This window comes from Babylonia areolata, chromosome 35 (genome assembly GCF_041734735.1).
Source record: "Babylonia areolata isolate BAREFJ2019XMU chromosome 35, ASM4173473v1, whole genome shotgun sequence".
NCBI lineage: Eukaryota > Metazoa > Mollusca > Gastropoda > Neogastropoda > Buccinidae > Babylonia > Babylonia areolata.
In genome coordinates, this window is record NC_134910.1 from 4483212 (window position 1) to 4502404 (window position 19193).

Genomic DNA, 19193 nt, shown 5'->3' on the forward strand with positions numbered 1-19193 from the left:
AGAGAGAGAGAGGGGGGGGACAGACAGAGAGAGAGGGAGGGAGAGACAGATAGAGGGAGTGAGAGGGAGAGAGAGAAGGAGAGAGAGGGAGAGACAGAGAGGGAGAGAGAGAGAAAGAGACACAGAGAGAGAGGGAGGGGGGACAGACAGAGAGGGAGGGACAGACAGAGAGAGGGAGTGAGAGGGAGAGACAGAGAGGGAGAGACAGAGAGGGAGGGACAGACAGAGAGAGGGAGTGAGAGGGGGAGACAGAGAGGGAGAGACAGAGAGGGACAGACAGAGAGAGAGAAGGAGGGAGAGACAGAGAGGGAGAGACAGAGAGAGAGAGGGAGAGAGAGAGAGACAGAGAGAGAGGGAGAGACAGAGAGAGGGAGAGAGAGAGGGGGGGGAAGACACAGAGAGAGAGAAAGAGAGACAGACAGAGAGACAAAGAGAGGGAGAGATAGAGACAGACAGAGAGAGAGAGAGAGAGGGATAGGGATACGGATGTTTTATTTCCTTAATGAAGGCCATGGCCCTCCCGACATGAAAGAGGTGGTGTAAAAAAGTGATGAAGAGGTATAAACAACACAATTACCAACAGGTGTTTTTCTTTTCCAATGCATAAACAAGCATTGAATCATGTAACTACATATCGTTCTTCTAATTTTGAAAGCTTTATGTCAGCGAATTGCTAACTGCTTGATAACTGATTCCTTTCTGAATGATATTAACGTACATCCATGAGGTAAAACGTTGAGAGACATGAAGGCATGAAGAAGACACACACACACACACACACACACACACACACACACACACACACACACACAGAGAGAGAGAGAGAGAGAGAGAGAGAGAGACGAAACGAAAAGAAATTTTATTTCACCAGGGTAATGAGATAAGCAAGTACATATGCTTTTTTCCACCCAGCCCTGGACATAAAAAAACAACCTCAAACAAACAAAACAAAAACAACAACAACAACAACAAAACCCAAAAAACCGGCAAATATCAAGCATAAGAAAAAAAATCCAAAAAAAATCAAAGTACTAGATCGAAAAGAAGAAGAAGGGAAAAGAGAGAGAGAGAGAGAGAGAGAGAGAGAGAGAGAGAGAGACAGACAGACAGACAGACAGACAGACAGACAGGAAAAAGGCAAGGAGAGACGGAAGCAAAAGACAAAGGGCACTTCCTTCTCTTCACAGCAGTAAAAAGACAAAACACGAAAAGACAAGACAGGACAAAACAAGACAAGCCACTTGACTTAGAACTTGGAGGAAGTGTCTGGGTTTGTTCCAATGTACCTTTTATTGACCTGCGTGCTAGCTGAATCGGTAGCGTAAGCAGCACTGACTTTGAAGTTGTGTACCTTGTGAATGGAGAGAGTTACCACCCTTTACTACTTGACTTAGAGAAGTTTTTTTTTTTTTTTTTTTTTTTTTTTTTCTTCTTCAAATACATAACGTCCTCCTGATTTCAGCATTGTAAATGTAGACGGCAAGTGAATCTCCTTCCAAAAGAAAACCAAGCGATACTCGTGTCATGTCATCAGTATACTGTCAGTTAAACTACTCGGATTTGGTTGCCGACATGTGCGCTGTTGATTGTGTTTCTTTTTTTTACTCCCTGTCTCTATGTCTGTATATCTCTCTGTCTCTATGTCTGTATATCTCTCTGTCTCTCTATATGTATATCTCTCTGTCCCTGTATATCTGTCTCTATATCTGTATATCTGTCTCTGTCTATGTATCTCTCTGTCTCTATCTCTGTCTGTATATCTCTCTGTCTCTATCTCTGTCTATATCTCTCTCTCTGTCTCTGTATATCTCTCTGTCTCTATCTCTGTATATCTCTCTGTCTCTGTATATCTGTCTCTATCTCTGTATATCTCTCTGTCTCTGTCTCTGTATATCTTTCTGTCTGTATATCTCTCTGTCTGTGTCTGTATATCTCTCTGTCTCTATCTCTGTATATTTCTCTGTGTCTGTGTCTGTATATCTCTCTGTCTCTGTCTGTGTCTGTATATCTCTCTGTCTCTGTATATCTCTCTGTCTCTATCACTGTCTGTATATCTCTCTGTCTGTGTCTGTATATCTGTCTGTCTCTATCTCTGTCTGTATATCTCTCAGTCTATGTTTCTGTCTGTATATCTCTCTGTCTCTATCTCTGTCTGTATATCTCTCTGCCTCTGTCTCTGTCTGTATATCTGTCTGTCTCTATCTCTGTCTGTATATCTGTCTGTCTCTATCTTTGTATATCTTTCAGTCTCTGTTTCTGTCTGTATATCTCTCAGTCTCTGTCTCTGTCTCTATATCTCTCTGCCTCTATCTCTGTCTGTATATCTCTCTGTCTCTCTCTGTCTCTTTCTCTCTTACAGTCTCTCTCTCTTTTACTTCTGTAATAGAGCTCGTGTTGTCTTACAGCAACATTGATTTAAAAAAAAAAAAAAAAAAAAATTCATGTTGAAAATGAATATCGGTAACAGAGCCCATCACCGTCCAGCTGGAAACTCCGAGCTCCCGTGTCAACCAGCACGATAATTTGACTCTCACGTGCACCTACTCTGGATTCCCCGTTCCCAGTATTGCATGGACCCACACGCGCACTGACGGCCATAACGAGACTCTGACGTCAGAGGCAGTGACCAATCACGAGCCTGGGGGCCCCGGAACGAGCGTTCTGACGCTGCGGGATGTGGATGCGCGTGACGGAGGGAAATACGAATGTCAGGCGACGAACCAGTATGAGAGGAAGGGAGGGGTGGTGAACGTCGCTGTGAACTGTAAGATTGTTGAAGGAGGGAGAGAGGGAGAGAGGGGGGGGGGGGAGAGAGAAAGAGAGAGAGGGGGTGGGGGGAGAGAGAAAGAGAGAGAGGGGGAGAATGGGAGAGAGAGAGAGGGTGGGGGGAGAGAGAAAGAGAGAGAGGGGGGAGAATGGGAGAGAGAGAGGGGGTGGGGGAGAGAGAAAGAGAGAGAGGGGGAGAATGGGAGAGAGAGAGGGGGTGGGGGGAGAGAGAAAGAGAGAGAGGGGGAGAATGGGAGAGAGAGGGGGGGTAGGGGGAGAGAAAGAGAGAGAGAGAGGGGGTGGGTGAAGAGAGAAAGAGAGAGAGGGGTGTGGGGGGATAGAAAGAGAGAGAGGGGGTGGGGGAGAGAAAGAGAGAGAGGGGTGGGGAAGACAGAGAGGGGGGGGGCGTAGGGGGAGAGAGAGGGGGGAGAATGGGAGAGGGGGGCGAGAAAGAGAGAGAGGGGGAAGAGAGGGGGAAGAGAAAGAAAGAAAGAGAAAGAGGGAGGGAGAGACAGAGAGAGAGAGAGAGGGAGAGACAGAGAGATAGTGTATGTGTGTGTGTGTGTGTGTGTGTGTGTGTGTGTCCGAGAGAGAGAGAGCGAGAGCGAGGGTGCGTATATATGTATGTATGTTTACGTGTGTACGAACGTGTGTGAGCATGCGTACTTGTCTGTGTGGGCGCGCGCATTTCAGTGAAAGTGTGTGTGCCTGCAAACGTGCGCGCGCGTGTGTGTGTGTGTGTGTGTTTACGTGTGCGTGCGTGTGTATGCGCAAGAATGTGTGTGCGGTTTTAAAAAATTTTTTTTTTTTTTTGTTGTTGTTTTGTTTGTGTATGTATGATCGTGCGTGCATGCGCGCGTGTGTGTGCGTGTGCATGTGAGTGTAGGGAGGTGGGGGTGGGGGCGTGGGGGCGGCAAGGTGGGGTGAGTGTGCGCACGTACGCGCGCGCACGTGTGTGTGTGTGTGTGTGTGTGTGTGTGTGTGTGTGTGTGTGTGTGTGTGTGTGTGTGTGTGTGTGTGTGCGTTTGGGTGTGTTTGGATGTGTGTGTATGTGTGTGTGTGTGGTGGGGGTGTTTGTGTGTATGAGTGTGTGTGTGTGTGTGTGTGAGAGAGAGTGTGTGTGTGTGTTTGTGGGGGTGGTAGTTGTGGTGGGTGTGTTGTGTGTGTGTGTGTGTGTGTGTGTGTGTGTGTGTGTGTGTGTGTGTGTGTAGTTGTTGTTGTGTGAACGCACGACTCGTGACTAATCAGCTGAACGGTTGAACTACGGATCAGTTGACTGAAGGACACACTGACTGTTTGGTTCACAGCCGTTCCGATCATCGTACAAAGACCTCAGTCACAGAGCGTTCTCAGCGGTCAGTCCGTTCGTCTGTACTGTGGGGTGTTGGGGGATCCTGTACCTACCGTCACCTGGTCCTACCCTCAGGTGTGTGTGTGTGTGTGTGTGTGTGTGTGTGTGTGTGTGTGTTGGAAAGAGAGATTACCTTCCTACCTGCCTACGTACCTACATAATTATATCCACACATATATAGATACATACATACCCATCTACCAACCAACCAGCCTTCCCTACCTACCCATCTTACCATCTGTCTACCTACGTACCTGCCCATCTACCAACCACTGTACCTATCAATCTGCCTACATACCTTGTGCCTACCTACCTTCGTACCCATCTAACCATATACCCACCTACCTACTCATCTACATACCTACCTACCTTCCTATCTACCTACCTATCTATCTATCTATGTCTCTGTCGGTTTATATATATATATATATATATATATAGAGAGAGAGAGAGAGAGAGAGAGAGAGAGATTCATATATCCATTTATTTGTTCATTCTTTTATCTATCTATCTATCTATCTATCTTCTATCTATCTATCTATCTATCTACCCGTCTACCTACCTATCTGCCAACTCATCTTCTTACCTACCGACCTACATGCTTACCCAGCTACTGGCCTACCTAGCCACCTACCCATGTACCTGCGTGCCTACCTATCTACCTACCTTCCGTCCTACTTACTCATCTACCAACCCACCCACCCACCTAACCATCTACCTACGCACCCTGCCAGTCTATCTATCTATCTATCTATCTATCTATCTATCTATCTATCTATCTATATATGTCTTTGCCTATGCTATATATCTACCTATCTATTTGTGTCCATATCTATCTATCTATCTATCTATCTATCTATCTATGTATATATATATATCCATTTGTATGTGTATCTATCTATCTATCTATCTATCTATCTATCTATCTATCTGTTTCCATATCTGTCTATATCTATCCATTTGTCTGTGTCTATCTATCTATCTGTCTGTCTGTCTGTCTATCTATCTACATATCTATCTGTCTATGTGTCTCTGTCTATCTATCTATCTATCTATGTCTGTGTCTCTGTCGATTGACAATAAGATCAGATAGATAACTAATCAGTTAATCAAAACTGACTGAGCGAGCTGTGTGTGTGTGTGTGTGTGTGTGTGTGTGTGTGTGTGTGTGTGTGTGCAGGGAGGCCAGCCGTTCAACGTCCATGTGATGCCAGACGGCTCTCTGCTGCTCGTGGAGGCCGACTCCTACAACAGCGGTCCCTACACCTGCACCGCCTCCAACAGCAACGGCCAGCTGGTGCTCACCGCCACGCTCACCGTCACCAGTGAGTCTGTCTGTGTCCGGTGGGCGCGCGAGTCGTGTCACGTGTTGTGTGTTTTTTGATTATGACATGGATACTTATTTGGCGCCTATCCTTCCTCGGTCTCTCTCTCTCTCTCTCTCTCTCTCTCTCTCTCTCTCTCTCTCTCTGTGTGTGTGTGTGTGTGTGTGTGTGTGTGTGTGTGTGTGTGTGTGTGTGTGTGTGTGTGTGTGTGTGCTATGCGTGTGTACGTGGTAACCGTAGGCACATTCATTGAATTTTCCTCTGGAAGAACTTTGAAGAAACGAACTTTGGCTTGAAAACAGAAACAAGAACAACAGCAACGACGACAACAACAACAACAAGAGAGGCAAGGCCTTCAAGACTCACTTGTGATACACAAGCTTTTCATATTAAGTCCCCTAGCATTAATTACAGAGTAATTTCCCTTTTATACTATCTGCACCAAAACGTTTGCAAAATAAATGAAACTTCCATGCTTAGCAAAAGAAGTTCCTGTTTGAACAAAAATGATAATAATGACTGCTCTTGTTGTTGGGTCAGAATATCAGATGAAAGTGCCAAGTTTAGAGAATACAAAAAATATAAATATAACAGTAAATGCAGTTTGCATATAATTAGGCTTCATTTTTTTATTTTTTTGTGCCCATCCCAGAGGTGCAATATTGTTTTAAACAAGATGACTGGAAAGAACTGAATTTTTCCTATTTTTATGCCTAATTTCGTGTCAACTGACAAAGTATTTGCAGAGAAAATGCCAATGTTAAAGTTTACCACTGACACACACACACACACACACACACACACACACACACACACAACCGAACACCGGGTTAGAACATAGACTCACTTTGTTTACACAAGTGAGTCAAAAACAACAGCAACGACAACGACGACGACAGCAACAGCAGTTCCCCACACCTTCCAAGTATAAAGACACTGAACTTCTGGCGCACTGGTTCCAGCTCCAGTGACGGCGAAGGTGACGCCAGTCCTGACGTCACTGCACGGCACTTCTTACGTCGCTCTGACGTGTGTGGGAGCGGGTCAGCCGGCACCTACCCTCAGCTGGACTAAGCTGGAAACAAGGTCAGTGTCCTCACTCCGTGTCTGCCGCCAGGGCGTGTGCTGCTCAGTGAGGGGCTGTCACCTGGCCGAGATAAGGCAGAAGCTTACAGGTCAGGATGTCGGTTAGATGAGACAAAAGCTTACAGGTCAGGATGTCAGTGAAGGGCTGTCACCTGGCCGAGATAAGGCAGAAGCTTACAGGTCAGGATGTCGGTTAGATGAGACAAAAGCTTACAGGTCAGGATGTCGGTTAGATGAGACAGAAGCTTACAGGTCAGGATATCAGTGAAGGGCTGTCACCTGGATGAGATAAGGCAGAAGCTTACAGGTCAGAATGTCGGTTAGATAAGACAGAAGCTTACAGGTCAGGATGTCAGTGATGGGCTGTTACCCCACTGAGATAAGACAGAAGCTTACAGGTCAGGATGTCAGTGATGGGCTGTTACCCCACTGAGACAAGACAGAAGCTTACAGGTCAGGACGTCAGTGAAGGACTGTCACCTCACAGGGGTAAGACAGTGCTAACAGGTCAGGATGTTAGTGAATGGCTGTCACCTCACTGAGATCAGACAGAGCTTACAAGTCAGGATGTTAGTGAATGGCTGTCACCTCACTGAGAGCAGACAGAGCTTACAGGTCAGGATGTTAGTGAATGGCTGTCACCTCACTGAGATCAGACAGAGCTTACAGGTCAGGATGTTAGTGAATGGCTGTCACCTCACTGAGAGCAGACAGAGCTTACAAGTCAGGATGTTAGTGAATGGCTGTCACCTCACTGAGAGCAGACAGAGCTTACAGGTCAGGATGTCAGTTACCACTACCACCACACCACCTATACTGCTGCTGCTGCTGCTGCAATTATTACAACTTCTGTCACCGCTGCTGCTGCTACTACTACTACGAGGGTCATTCAATAAATAAGGTGAATTTTTCGGTATAAGGACTTCTAATACAGATAGAAGCTTACTTTTTTTTCTTTTCTTTTTTTCTTTTCTTTTTTTTTAACTTCTTTTTCACATGGATTTAATTTATTTTGCAGATTAAAAAAAAACTTTGAGAGTTTTGGCAATTAACAAAGATGGCCGACCAAGAAGCATGCTCCAGGATTGAACAGCGGTCAGTTATCAGGTTTTTGGTTGCTGAAGGGTGCAAACCAGTTGAAATTCATAGGAGAATGTCAACTGTGTATTGTGCCACATGTTTTAGCCGAAAAAATGTCTACAAGTGGGCTAAATTGTTTAAAGAAGGACGGAGCAGTGTTGAGGATGAAGACAGGCCTGGAAGGCCTACAGAAGTGAGGTCTCCTGAGGTGATCGAATCAGTCAATGACCTCATTCAGTCTGAGAGAAGGGTGACAGTGGATGACATTGCAAGGACTTTGAGCTTATGTGTTGGGACAGCACACAAAATTGTCCATGATGACCTTGGCTACTCGAAGGTCAGCTGCCGGTGGGTGCCAAAGATGCAAGGCCTCACACAGCAGCCCGAACGGTGCAGACCATCAACGAGCTGGGCTGGGAACTGCTCCCTCATCCCCCTTACAGCCCAGACCTTGCCCCTTCAGACTTTCACCTGTTTGGTCCCTTGAAAGCGTTCACGAGAAGCACGAAGTTTGAAAGTGACGATGAAGTCAAAAGTGTTGTGAGCGACTGGCTGAGACATCAGTCCAAAGATTGTTACGCTGAGGGAATACGGAAGCTTGTGCACAGATGGGAAAAGTGTGTGACAGTGCTGGGAGACTACGTTGAAAAAAAAAAATGAAAAAAAAAAGAAGTAAGCTTCTATCTGTATTAGAAGTCCTCATACCGAAAAATTCACCTTATTTATTGAATGACCCTCGTACTACTACTGCTACCACCACTACTTCTTCTTGTGCTGCTGCTGCTACTACTACTACTGCTACTGCTACAACTTTTGCGCGATCGCTCGTGTTTTCTTGTGCTACGTCGGCCATTGTGGTCATGGCGATGATGATGATGATGATGAGGAGGAGGAGGAGGAGGAGGATGTTGCTGCTAGTGGTGGCTGTGGTGGTACTGACAATGATAAAAATGATGATGACGGTGATGATGATGATGACGACGACGACGATGACAATGCTTCTGCTGCTGCTGCTGCTGCTGCTGCTGCTGATGATGATGATGATGATGATGATGACGACGATGATGATTATGATGTTGTTGATGATGATGATGGTGGTGGTGGTGATGACGATGACGATGATGGTGACGATGATAATGATGATAATGATGACGATGATAATGATGGTGACGATGATCCCTGACAGTCTGCCAGAGGACAGTGCACGTTACATCATACTGCCGGAGACCGGAGACCTGGTGATCAGCGGCGTCAGCCCTGGCACTGAGGAGCGGGACTCGGGGGTGTACGTCTGCACTGCCGTCAGTGGGCACTCCTCGGCCACGGGCCACGCCATCGGTCAGGGGGCTGCTTCCTCCTTCTTCGTCATCGTCATCATCATCATCATCATCACCACCACCATCAAAATCATCATCGTCGTCGTCGTCATCATCATCATCATCACCATCGCCATCGTCGTCGTCGTCGTCGTCGTCATCGTCGTCGTCGTCGTTATCATTGTCGTTGTCATCATCGTCATCGTCCTCCTCCTCCTCCTCATCACAATCACTATCACCATCACCACCATCATCATCACCATCATCGCTATCATTATCATCGCCGTCGTCGTCATCATCATCCTCGTTATATCTCCCTTTTTCTGTACTGCAGCGATTTTACTCGAATCATTCGTGTGTAGCATTCATGCTGTGTGTGTGTGTGTGTGTGTGTGTGTGTGTGTGTGTGTGTGTGTGTGTGTGTGTGTGTGTGTGTGTGTGTGTAAATGTAAGATTAATTGTGTAGCGTGTTACTCGATCTCGTTTCGTTAACTTACGAACGACGTTGTATCCGTCAGATTCATGCCACGTTGTTTTTATCCATGTATTGAGTAGCACTACTTACACGCGTCTCTTGAAAGAACGGCAGATAGTAAGTCGGCCAGTGTGGTGTTATCTCCACTGTTGGAAAAGAAACATTCATTCATTCGTTCGTTCATCATCATCATCATCATCATCATCATCATCATCACCACCACCACCACCACCACAATAATCATTTTCATATTCTTCTTCTCTTCCTTTGCCCTCTTGTGTTGAGTTACGTCATGCTGTGTTGTGCTGTGTTATGCTGTGCTGTGATGCGCTGTGCTGTGTTATGCTGTGCTGTGTTATGCTGTGCTGTGCCGTGTAATGCTGTGCTGTTCTGTTCTGTTCTGTGTTATGCTGTGCTGTGTTATGTTATGCTGTGCTGTGCTGTGTTATGCTGTGTTATGCTGTGCTGTGCTGTGTTATGCTGTGTTGTGTTATGTTATGCTGTGCTGTACTGTGCTGTGCTGTGTTATGCTGTATTATGCTGTGCTGTGTTGTGTTGTGCTGTTATACTGTGCTGTGCTGTGTTATGCTGTGCTGTGCTGTGTAATGCGGTGCTGTGCCGTGTAATGCTGTGCTGTGCTGTGCTGTATTATGCTGTGCTGTGTTGTGTTGTGCTGTTATACTGTGCTGTGCCGTGTAATGCTGTGCTGTGCTGCGCTGTGCTGTGCTGTGTTATGCTGTGCTGTGTTGTGCTGTGCTGTGTTATGCTGTGCTGTGTTATGCTGTGCTGTGCTGTTCTGTGTTATGCTGTGCTGTGCTGTGCTGTGTTATGCTGTGCTGTGTTATGCTGTGCTGTGTTATGCTGTGCTGTGCTGTGTTATGCTGTGCTGTGTTATGCTGTGCTGTTATGCTGTGCTGTGCTGTGTTATGCTGTGCTGTGTTATGCTGTGCTCTGTTATGCTGTGCTGTGGTGTGTTATGCTGTGCTGTTATGCTGTGCTGTGCTGTGTTATGCTGCGCTGTGCTGTGCTGTGCTGTGTTATGCTGTGCTGTGTTATGCTGTGCTGTGCTGTTCTGTGTTATGCTGTGCTGTGTTATGCTGTGTTATGCTGTGCTGTGTTATGTTATGCTGTGCTGTGCTGTTCTGTGTTATGCTGTGCTGTGTTATGTTATGCTGTGCTGTGTTATGTTATGCTGTGCTGTGTTGTGTTGTGCTGTTACACTGCGCTGTGCTGTGTTATGCTGTGCTGTGCTGTGCTGTGTTGTGCTGTGCTGTGCTGTGCTGTGTTGTGCTGTGCTGTGCTGTAATGCAATGTAATGTACTGTGCTGTGCTGTGCTCTTCGTTCGTTTATTTATTTATAGTCTGTTCATCTAAGATCAGAATATTAGACTGATTGTTTTGCTGTGCTGTGCTGTTTTGTGTCGTGTTATTATTTTTTTTATTTTAATTTATTTTGTGTGTGTGTGTGTGTGTGTGTGTGTGTGTGTGTGTCTGTGTGTCTGTGTGTGCCTTTGTATTTGTCTGTGTCTGCATCTGTGTATGCGCATGGGTGGGTGTATGGAGATACACACTGCACACGTAAGTGCACACAGACGTGTATGCTTGCAGTGTACAAAGATGTACAGACTCTGAGCTGCACCACGACTTTCGGCCTCTGTTCCCACGTGGGGGCTGTGTGTGGGTGAGCCATCTGCACGGCGTCGTTCAAGTCTGTATTGTGATGTGTTGTATTGCTCTGTGTTGCGTTGTGTTGTGCTTGTATTGTGTTGTGCTGTCTTGCATTGTGTTGCGTTGTGTTGTATTATGTTGTATTGTGTTGCGTTGTGTTGTGTTGCGTTGCGTTGCGTTGCGTTGCGTTGTGTTGTGTTGTGTTTTGTTGTGCTCGTATTGTGTTGTGTTGTGTTGTGTTGTGTTGTATTATGTTGTGTTGTGTTGCGTTGCGTTGCGTTGTGCTGCGTTGTACTGTGTTGTATTGTATTGTACTGTGTTGTGTTATATTGTATTGCGTTGCGTTGTGTTGTTGTGTTGTGTTGTACTGTGTTGTATCGTGTTGTGTTGCATTGTGTTGTGTTGTATTGTGTTGTATTGTGTTGCATTGTGTTGTGTTGTATTGCATTGTATTGTGTCGTGTCGTATTGTATTGTAGTGTGTCGTGTCGTATTGTATTGTGTTGTGCGGTATCGCAATTCATGACGTTGCATTGCATAGTATTGCATTGCATTTTTATTGTGTTTTACAATATTGTATTGTGTTTTAAAATGTTGCGTTGTGTTGTGCTGCGTTGCATGACATTGCATTACATTGCATCGTATCGTATCTTAGTGTAGTGTAATGCAGTGCAGTAATGCATTACGTTGCAATGTATTCAACTATATTACACTATACCGCACTGCGCTGTACTGTGTTGTGCTGCGTTGTACTGTGCAATAGCACGCTGTACAGCAGTCCAACAGGATGCCACACACCTGGCTATACAGCACGACACCTGTCATTGCAATACACCACAACGATAGGCCTGCAGCACTACGAAGTGCAAGACAGCCCAGTGCGATGTGGTGCTATGCAGTGCCATGATTCGCAGGGAAACGCCACGCGCGCCAATGCAATGCAATGCAATGCAAGGCTAGACAAGGCAAGGCAAGAAGTTAATAGTATGCTTCCTGGGGGCATTGAAACATTACATACGTTCATCTTTTACACATATCCTATGAATATAAAAAAGAGTGTGTCAAAAACAACAACTAGGCTTATTCGTTCAGTCACTTAATATACACATTGACAAGTACTATTTCACTCATATTTCACTCATAATACAAACAAACAAACAAACAAACAGCAAAAAAAGAAAAACAACAACAACAAAATCACCCCCCCAAAAAAAACAAAACAACAACAACAAAAAACAAAACAACAACAACAAAAAAAAACAAAAAAAACAAAACAAACACAACAACAACAACAACGAAAAACAACAAAAAAACAAAACAAAACAAAACAAACAAACGTATCAATGGACAAAACATTATACAAAAAAAAAAGAAAGAAAAAAAGAACTACGTATAGCAGAAACCAAGGATTTCAGTTTTAACAGTATTTTTTTGTTTTGTTTTTCAGAAAATAATAGGAAGAATTTAATGGAGTTTGGGCGGATTCTATAATGCCTAGATAAACATTTTGGTCTGATGCTTTCAAAAAATAAAAATAAATAAAAAATAAAGGCACACAAACAAACAGTGAAACTCATCAGCAATGTCGTTTGTGGAACATTTATCACAGATTCTTCAGCGAACATTTCGTGCGCAGATTGGACTGTCAACCATCTGCGCATTCACAGATAGAATCATGAGCATCCCCCCACCCCACCACCACCCTCCCCCCATCCCCCAGCTGGATGACAACGATAGTCATCATCGATCTCGATGGACACACACGTACACCACCATCACAGATTCTTTCTTCATTTCTGGGTAAATTGTCAAAACGCAGTATGTTAACAAACAGCAGGACATCATTTCAGAGTAAATTGTCAAAATGCAGTATGTTAACAAACAGCAGGACATCATTTCTGAGTAAATTGTCAAAACGCAGTCTGTTAACAAACTGCAGGACATCATTTCAGAGTAAATTGTCAAAACGCAGTATGTTAACAAACAGCAGGACATCATTTCAGAGTAAATTGTCAAAACGCAGTCTGTTAACAAACTGCAGGACATCATTTCAGAGTAAATTGTCAAAACGCAGTCTGTTAACAAACTGCAGGACATCATTTCTGAGTAAATTGTCAAAACGCAGTCTGTTAACAAACTGCAGGACATCATTTCAGAGTAAATTGTCAAAACGCAGTCTGTTAACAAACTGCAGGACATCATTTCAGAGTAAATTGTCAAAACGCAGTCTGTTAACAAACAGCAGGACATCATTTCTGAGTAAATTGTCAAAACGCAGTCTGTTAACAAACAGCAGGACATCATTTCTGAGTAAATTGTCAAAACGCAGTCTGTTAACAAACTGCAGGACATCATTTCAGAGTAAATTGTCAAAACGCAGTCTGTTAACAGACAAACTGCAGGACATCATTTCAGAGTAAATTGTCAAAACGCAGTCTGTTAACAGACAAACTGCAGGACATCATTTCTGAGTAAATTGTCAAAACGCAGTCTGTTAACAAACTGCAGGACATCATTTCAGAGTAAATTGTCAAAACGCAGTCTGTTAACAAACAGCAGGACATCATTTCAGAGTAAATTGTCAAAACGCAGTCTGTTAACAGACAAACTGCAGGACATCATTTCTGAGTAAATTGTCAAAACGCAGTCTGTTAACAAACTGCAGGACATCATTTCAGAGTAAATTGTCAAAACGCAGTCTGTTAACAAACAGCAGGACATCATTTCAGAGTAAATTGTCAAAACGCAGTCTGTTAACAGACAAACAGCAGGACATCATTTCAGAGTAAATTGTCAAAACGCAGTCTGTTAACAAACAGCAGGACATCATTTCTGAGTAAATTGTCAAAACGCAGTCTGTTAACAAACAGCAGGACATCATTTCAGAGTAAATTGTCAAAACGCAGTCTGTTAACAGACAAACTGCAGGAGAACAAAGCACAGTACACCACTCTACATGTCTCCTCCCGTGCTCGGCAGTACCAACCCCCGCACCACCACCACCCCCCCCCCCCCCCCGGGCCCTCACGCCCCGCCCCCACCCCTCCACATAGACCTTTAGTGGTGGTCTGGACGCTGTAGTCATTGGGATGAGACGACATACCGATATCCCGCCTGTAGCATGCGCTAATCAGCACGTAAACGACCCCACGGCAACGAAAGCGTTATCCTTGTCGAAAGCCCTCTTGAGAAGTCCACTTTGACAGGAGAAAAACACACTGCAGGGAAGAAGGGTGGTGCTGCGCTGTTGCCACACGCACTGCCTGGGAAGAGGTGCCCGAATTTCAAGAAACGTGCTGTGAAAAAAACGTAGCGCTATACAATACAATACAATACAATACAATACAATACAATACAATACAATACAATGCAATGCAGCTTCTGCTGTGTTGAATAATCATTTATTTGTGAATAATTTGTGTTTTTATTGTATGACCGGTGTAACAGGCCGAACTCTACCCCTGGCTAGTTTATGATCCGGGCATAAAGCAGCCAGTTTAAACCCCAGGGGTTAAACCAGCCCAAGCCAGGCCATACTCCTTCTGGAACCATATTCAAGAAACCATCGTGCCTACGGTTGAATGTGTGCCTGCGGGTTATCTGCCTGAGGCAAGGCAAACTGCCCGAGGGTGAGCAATATCCGGTATCATGAACACAAAAGCCTAACTGCGGGTCTATAAACCCGAAGGCAATTTTCCCTAGCAATCTTCCAAGGTTGACAGCCCACAAAGCAGAGGTAAATATGGCGAATCCTTTTGTTGCGTTGGTTTTGTCAAGGGAAAACAGGCTTTTTTCGGTGAGACCTTGTCTTGAATGCGGTCCCTGACAGTTTGATCTTATTGTCCTTTGACGTATTGAGACTGGCAGACGTCATGACAGTCCATATGACTTACGTATGTAGCTGTGAAGTAAGTGCACTTGCAGACGATAAATGATGGTATGCTCGAAATTTGCATTTCGTCGAAATTCGTTTGTTCCAGAGAAATGTTTAAATCCGAACTCCGTTATTTCATTTCATTTTTGTAATTAGCTGAAAAACAGGGAGGACAATGTGTCAGAATGCGAAAGTAGCTCCCAGATTCGACAAGTTGCTGACTCTCATCAATGCTTTACACTGACGCTCTTTTTTCCGATTTGATTGTCACCGTGTGACCCTCTGTTGCCCCCCATGTGTGTGTCTCTGTCACTGTCTCTGCGGTCTGTCTGTATATCTGTCTCTCTACCTCTCAAATACATCTTTAACTGATGCATATGGTGATTTAAAACAAAGCGTAAAAGAAAAAAAAAATCCATCACAGTTCACTTCATTCTATGGTTGTAACTTTTGACACTATTCAGACCCTTCATATATTAATGCATTTCAGAGAAAGAGAGGATGATATGAAAATGGTCCGGAAGATACAAACTCGTCTAGGCCAAACCATACCCCGGGCATAATAGCCTGGACTGGTTTATAGGGGGGTATTTTTAGTGCCAGATTATGCGAGGGGATGTTCTGGACTTCGTCACTTTCTACGGGGGTATACTCTGGGCAGGGTAGAGTTTAGCATGTTACACTGGTCTTTGTGTTGTTAAGCAGATGGAATTAAATGCCTTTTTATGGAATGTCGTCTTATCAGGAAATGAATAATTTTCTCGTTTGGAGATGATAACGTTTTCTTGTATCCTCCCTACAACGCACATGTAGTGACAAAGCAGCTGTGTGTGTGTGTGTGTGTGTGTGTGTGTGTGTGTGTGTGTGTGTGTGTGTGTGTGTGTGTGTGTGTGTGTGTGTGTGTCTCTGTGTGTGTGTGTGTGTGTGTGTGTGTGTGTGTGTGTGTGTGTGTGTGTGTGTGTCCACAGGGGTTCGTGTCCCTCAAACTGCACTAACAGTGAGACTCTGAAAGGCTATCTGCACTATACGCTGGTTTGTTGATCATCGTTTGTATTGGATAATTAGTTTCTTATTCCAATCCTTCTTTTCCTTGTAGCTGGATTGAAAAGCTGTCAGTCACACCTCTCTCTCCCTCTGTCTCCTCAATCTGTCTGTCGATGTGTCAGTCTCACACACTCTCTTCTTCTTCTTCTTCTGCGTTCGTGGGCTTCAACTCCCACGTTCACTCGTGTATACGCGAGTGAGCTTTTACGTGTATGACCGTTTTTACCCCGCCATGTAGGCAGCCATACTCCGCTTTCGGGGGTGTGCATGCTGGGTATGTTCTTGTTTCCATAACCCACCAAACGCTGACATGGATTACAGGATCTTTAACGTGCGTATTTGATCTTATGCTTGCGTATACACACGAAGGGGGTTCAGGCACTGGCAGGTCTGCACGTATGTTGACCTGGGAGATCGTAAAAATCTCCACCCTTTACCCACCAGGCGCCGTCACCGTGATTCGAACCCGGGCCCCTCAGATCGAAAATCCAACGCTTTAACCATTCGGCTATGGCGCCCGTCTCAAACACTCTCTACTGACCTGAATAGCCAATTACTACCAAGTATGTACGTTTGTCAAAAAGCCTTCTGCTAAGTGAGGATAGTAGGCTACCAACTGTTTGGTCGACGAATTGCCGAACCAATTTTACAAGTTAAGGACCCCAAGGCCTTTTACGAACAGCTGGGCAGTCCTTTCATATCCACAAAACCTGGAACACGGGGCAGTCCTTTCATATCCACTAAACCTGGAATAAAGGGCAGTCCTTTCATATCCACTAAACCTGGAACACGGGGCAGTCCTTTCATATCCACTAAACCTGCAACATAGGGCAGTGGGTGTCTGTGTGTGTGTGTGTGTGAGAGAGAGAGAGAGAACATACTGGTCTTTATTCACTCCTGTTGACACAGCTGAACGTCAACAAAAACCATTATGTCCTCACCCCGCCCCGTCCCTCCCCTCCCCCCCATGCCCACCCCCCACCCTCCCTCCCTCCCTGTACCGTTGCAGGACTCTGCGGTGTGTGTGGCGGCAGTGCAGGCTGGAGTGATCGCCCCTCGGGGGCAAGGGGGCCCCGTGGTTTGGCAGGTACAGGACGGGGCTCGACACAACATCACAGCGGCTGAGGCCAACGGGGTGACTAGCCAGAGGTAATGGTTTGTCACTCTCTGTCTCTCTGTCTCTGTCTCTCTCTCTCTCTCCGTTTGTGTGTGACTGTGTGTGTGTGTGACTGTGTGTGTGTGTGACTGTGTGCGTGCACACACAGAAAGGGGAGGTCATTTTGGACCAGTTTGTTGCGCAGCATAATGATTTATTAAGTCTGTCTGTCTGTCTGAGCCCCCCCCCCTGCCCCCCTTCTGTCTCTGCGCAAAGAGAATGTGATTCCTTTTTCCATCACGCCATGATCACTTACGAAGTGAACAAATATCATTACAAAACTTTCAAGTATAATTCAATATATACAATATTTAAAGCACAACCAACTAAATAATTAACTAACTGACTCCTAAGTGACTAATTAGCTAAGAAACTAAGTGACAGACTGACTAATTGACTAAAGTACATGGGATGCATACGTACATAAATATCATCACTTTAACATTGGAAACAAAAAGCCGGTTCATGCTGAGTCACGAGGTCACAATATCTCTAAGTTTAACTCACTTAGTACGGCCAGTCCTCTCTTCTCCTCTACACAGACCCCTCGGATGTCCAGTGGGTGTCTGAATGACCCAACCTTTAGCTTCCGTCGTCAGAACTGTGGTATTCTTTGTCAACATTCACCTATTCAGTATAAGAGCCTTCCGCTTGCAATATTTTGATGATGGTAATTGGGATGAAACGCTGTTAACGTCGTCTCTTTCGCCGTTCGTATGGAGAGAGTTAAATGCTTTGTGTAAGAACAAGGATAGATCAGGCACGTTATTGTGTGGAGCAGATGGCAGCAGAAGATTCACTTCACAGGCAGTTGAAAGGCACCTAGATATCGTTAATAGTCAACAGGAATGAACCTCAGTTTGACATCAGCTTGAAACAAAATGTTGTTCATCTTGTTTGGGTGTGTACAAATCGAATTTCTGTCATCGTTTTCTCTCACATGCATGATTTCATTCTCTCTCTCTCTCTCTCTCTCTCTCTCTCTCTCTCTCTCTCTCTCTCTCTCTCTCTCTCTCTCTCTCTGTGTGTGTGTGTGTGTGTGTGTGTGTGTGTGTGTGTGTAGTTTCGGTGCCTGAAAGGTCAATCCTTGAGTGACAAAGTTCTTACTTCTCATTGCTCAGACATTGTACATGCATTGCGTACTGTAGTCGCCAAGTGTATCGGAAGCTGTCATTCTTACTGATGTAGTATGTGGAATGGAATTCTTCTGGCGATGATGTTCAAGACAAAATATAACTCTCTGAACAAGGGGCAAAGAAAAAAGGCTCTGATTTTTTTTTTCAGGGGAGACAAACAAAGCACCGTGGCCGGAATACTGGACCCTTCAGCCCCAGATCCAGTGCTGTAGCCCCCACTCGCTGCTACCAGTGACGCGAGGACACATACAAGGCGATCCTCTCGTCCTACAGTTATTCTTTGAAAACTTTTAGTTAAAAAAAAAAAAAAAAAAAAAAAGTGAAGTGATTTATGACTGTTCCACCATGAAGAACAGTTTCAGTTTCAGTAGCTCAAGGAAGCGTCACTGCGTTCGAACAAATTCATATACGCTACACCACATCTGCCAAGTAGATGCCTGACCAGCAGCGTAACCCAACGTGCTTAGGCCTTGAGAAAAAAATAAAATAAAAATAAAAATAATAAAAATAAAATAAAGGTGAATAAATAATAGATAAGCTTACATAAATAAATAAATAAATAAATAATAATTATAATATGAAAAAGTAGTAGTAATAATAATAATAATAATAAAATAATAATAATAATAAAATAATATAAAAAAGAACAGTAAAAGACTTAGTTCGAACTTTGACCTTCTTTCCTTTATTTCTTTACTGTGAGTAGAACCAAGTGGTGACTTATCTTTCACGAGCACCATCATTATCATCGTCGTTGTCACTGTAGTTGTCATTGTCGTCGTCGTCATCATCGTCATTATCACGACCACCATCTGTGCTGGCACACACGTAGATCGGTGTTACATCCTCACCTCACTTAGCTAGGCTGCATGATCTGTGACCAGCGTCAGGCTGAGGCTACTAACAACACCTGCATT

At 44.6% G+C, this 19193-nt stretch overlaps 1 protein-coding gene across 2 annotated transcripts in view; it reads left to right on the forward strand.

Moving 5' to 3' along the window:
- Positions 1 to 18837, forward strand: part of LOC143277948 (peroxidasin homolog) — a 25194-nt gene extending 6357 nt beyond the window's left edge. For both annotated transcript variants that reach the window (XM_076582929.1, XM_076582930.1), the window contains exons 5-13: positions 2468 to 2764; positions 4074 to 4192; positions 5298 to 5442; positions 6405 to 6528; positions 8795 to 8946; positions 11008 to 11080; positions 15909 to 15972; positions 16994 to 17133; positions 18425 to 18837. In XM_076582929.1, coding sequence (XP_076439044.1) covers positions 2468 to 2764; positions 4074 to 4192; positions 5298 to 5442; positions 6405 to 6528; positions 8795 to 8946; positions 11008 to 11080; positions 15909 to 15972; positions 16994 to 17133; positions 18425 to 18488 — 1178 coding nt within the window. In that variant the 3' untranslated portion in view covers positions 18489 to 18837. The remainder of the gene's footprint in view (positions 1 to 2467; positions 2765 to 4073; positions 4193 to 5297; positions 5443 to 6404; positions 6529 to 8794; positions 8947 to 11007; positions 11081 to 15908; positions 15973 to 16993; positions 17134 to 18424) is intronic.
- Positions 18838 to 19193: the final 356 nt, after the last annotated feature.